The sequence below is a fragment of the Pteropus vampyrus genome, unplaced genomic scaffold, assembly GCF_000151845.1.
Source record: "Pteropus vampyrus isolate Shadow unplaced genomic scaffold, Pvam_2.0 Scaffold1000005743, whole genome shotgun sequence".
NCBI classification, from domain to species: Eukaryota; Metazoa; Chordata; class Mammalia; order Chiroptera; family Pteropodidae; genus Pteropus; species Pteropus vampyrus.
This window is the reverse complement of record NW_011920145.1, coordinates 1-2,127: the sequence shown is the minus strand read 5'-3', so window position 1 is coordinate 2,127 and position 2,127 is coordinate 1. Positions and strand designations below refer to the sequence as shown.

At 67.2% G+C, this 2,127-nt stretch overlaps 1 protein-coding gene across 3 annotated transcripts; it reads left to right on the top strand.

Moving 5' to 3' along the window:
• The first annotated feature begins 18 nt into the window (after positions 1-18).
• Positions 19-1,905, top strand: LOC111735716 (thrombospondin-type laminin G domain and EAR repeat-containing protein-like). 3 transcript variants are annotated; one of them, XR_002778938.1, is made up of 2 exons: positions 19-134; positions 1,114-1,905. XR_002778938.1 is itself a non-coding variant. In XM_023527172.1 (2 exons), exons 1-2 carry the CDS (start codon positions 701-703, stop codon positions 1,437-1,439), a joined length of 360 nt encoding a protein of 119 aa, XP_023382940.1. In that variant the 5' UTR covers positions 461-700; the 3' UTR covers positions 1,440-1,905. The 3 variants fall into 3 exon arrangements, 1 of the variants encoding a protein (XP_023382940.1); XR_002778937.1 differs by lacking the exon at positions 19-134 and adding an exon at positions 461-738; XM_023527172.1 differs by lacking the exon at positions 19-134 and adding an exon at positions 461-734.
• Positions 1,906-2,127: the final 222 nt, after the last annotated feature.

Below are 2,127 nucleotides of genomic sequence, written 5' to 3'. Positions count from 1 at the left end.
TCATTTACAAGTGGAGCCAGAGAAGGCTGCGGTTCGCACCCTACCCAGAGAGTCCCCACCCACAGCGCCCGGGACTGGGAGGCTTTCGAGGTGGCCGGGGAGCACTTCCTGGGCCGTGGCCAACCACCGGGAAGGTAGGGCCCGGCCCCACGGAGCCGTCTTGGGCGGGGACAAGGCTCATTGTCGACTCCCTAACAATGATAAAACATCACACCGGCCCAGTTCCTGGTGGTGCCTCTCAGGGTGAACACACCTGAGCACCTCCTCACCTGTCCAGGCAGGAAGACAGGCGAGCGGCCACCTGGCTGCAGACTAAGTAACCGACCACCTGACTCGCTGACTGACCAAGCTCCCCTCGGGAGCTCTGGCTGATGTGGCTGGGAAGGTCCCCCAGGCTGGGGACGTGGGTGGGGACAAGCTGAAGGAGGGGCGGGGCCTTGTTCCTCTGCGGGCACACAAACTCTGTAAGGCCTGTGTGCAGTGGGGAGACAGGGAGGGAGGGGCCGGCAAGGGCCAGCTGCTATCCCAGATGACCAGGCGGGGCCCCCCCATCCTGTGACTCGAGGGTTGCAAGGGGCCTGTGGTGCAGCCGCGTCTCTGACTCAGGCCTCGGGCAGGCTCTGTGGCTCGGCGTTTACCCCAGTCTGAGACCTGCCAGGAGCTCTGTGGGGGGCCTGAGAGGGACCCCCGCCACCCACTGATGGGCAAGGAGCCCCAGGGAGCCCCCGAGGGCAGTGAGTGAGTTTTCCAGGGGAAGCTGGGCCAGAGGGACTCCGGGGGGCAGTGTGTCCGGCCTGTGGGGAGTTGGGGCAAAGGGCGCCCTGGGCAATGTGGGGCGAGGCTGGAGAGGGCTCCCACCTCCTAGAACCTAGAAGGCCCGGGTGGGGTCTGGAGCCACTCAGAGGGGGCCTGGGAGGGGCGGGAGGTGTGGCCCCTGGCCCGGGAGGGTGATTGCTGGTGAGCGAGCGGGCACAGGGCCACACGCAGAGCGGCCCTTGGCCTGGCCGGGCTGGCAGGGCACATGGGCCCTGGGCTGGGGGCCGGGGCGGGCCGGGCCCTCCAGGGCCACCGCGAGTCCCTGTCGCCTCCCTCGACCTGGCACTTGGCTTCCAGGTGACGACCACAACATCGACAGCGTCATCTACAAGTGGAACCCCAGGACGCGCCTGTTCGAGCCCAACCAGACCATCGCCACCTCCGGGGCCTACGACTGGGAGTTCTTCGCCGTCGGGCCCTACTCCTTCCTGGCGGTGGCCAACGCCTTCAACGGCACGTCCACCAAGGTGCACTCCCACCTGTACGTCTGGCTGGTGGGCTCCTTCCGGCTCTTCCAGTCCTTCCTGGTAAGGCCCCGACCAGCACCCCGCCGTGCCTCACCGGGCGACACAGGACTGGGGGCCCAGCCAGGACCAGTGCCGGGTCGGCACCGCCACCCCTGACCCTGCGCCCCAGGCGCCGCCCCTCCCCCGACCACAGGAGGCTCAGGGTGAGGTCATTCCCAGTCGCCCAGCAGGGGGTCCATGGGAGTGACCTCACTTCCTGCCAGAATCCTGAGGAGAGGACGTCACTGCCAGCAGGGGGCACCCTCCTCCCTTGGATGCCGCCGGGACACCCCTTTGCTCACTTATCCGTCCCCTCATTTGCCAGCAGAAGTGCCTCGAGGCCCTCGCCCTGGCGCCCCAGGCAGGGACTGCCCTGGTGTGCCCGTCCCTGTGAGCCAGGAGTCCGGGGTGGAGGAGGGAACAAAGCAGGGGACCCCGCCACCCCGTCCTGCGGGGCCAGGAAAATGGGCAGGGCAGGCCGTTCGCTAAGCACAGAGAGGTCGGTGCGGTGTGCCTGAGTGATTCACGCCATCTAGAACACTCCATGCACAGTGTCTCACATAGATGAGCCTGGAGGGGCATGTGGTGGAGGGGCCATATTTGTTCTGGAGTCCCCCACACCCCACCCCGCCCCGGGAGGGGAGAGCAGCACAGGAAGCAGAGGACGTGAGTTCTCATGGCCACCGCAGCGAAGTCTGGCTGGGCTCACGGGACGGATCGTGCTGGCTACTGCCATTCACTCGGTCGGTCAGGGATCTTACGGGGCCACCAGGCCCTCTGCAGTGCGGGCGCGCTGTCCCTGAGA

Coding starts and splice junctions, on each gene's coding strand:
- LOC111735716 (XM_023527172.1), top strand. CDS start 701: ATGGGCAAGGAGCCCCAGGGAGCCCCCGAGGGCA. Junction 735..1,113: donor CCAGGGAGCCCCCGAGGGCA/GTGAGTGAGTTT, acceptor CTTGGCTTCCAG/GTGACGACCACAACATCGAC.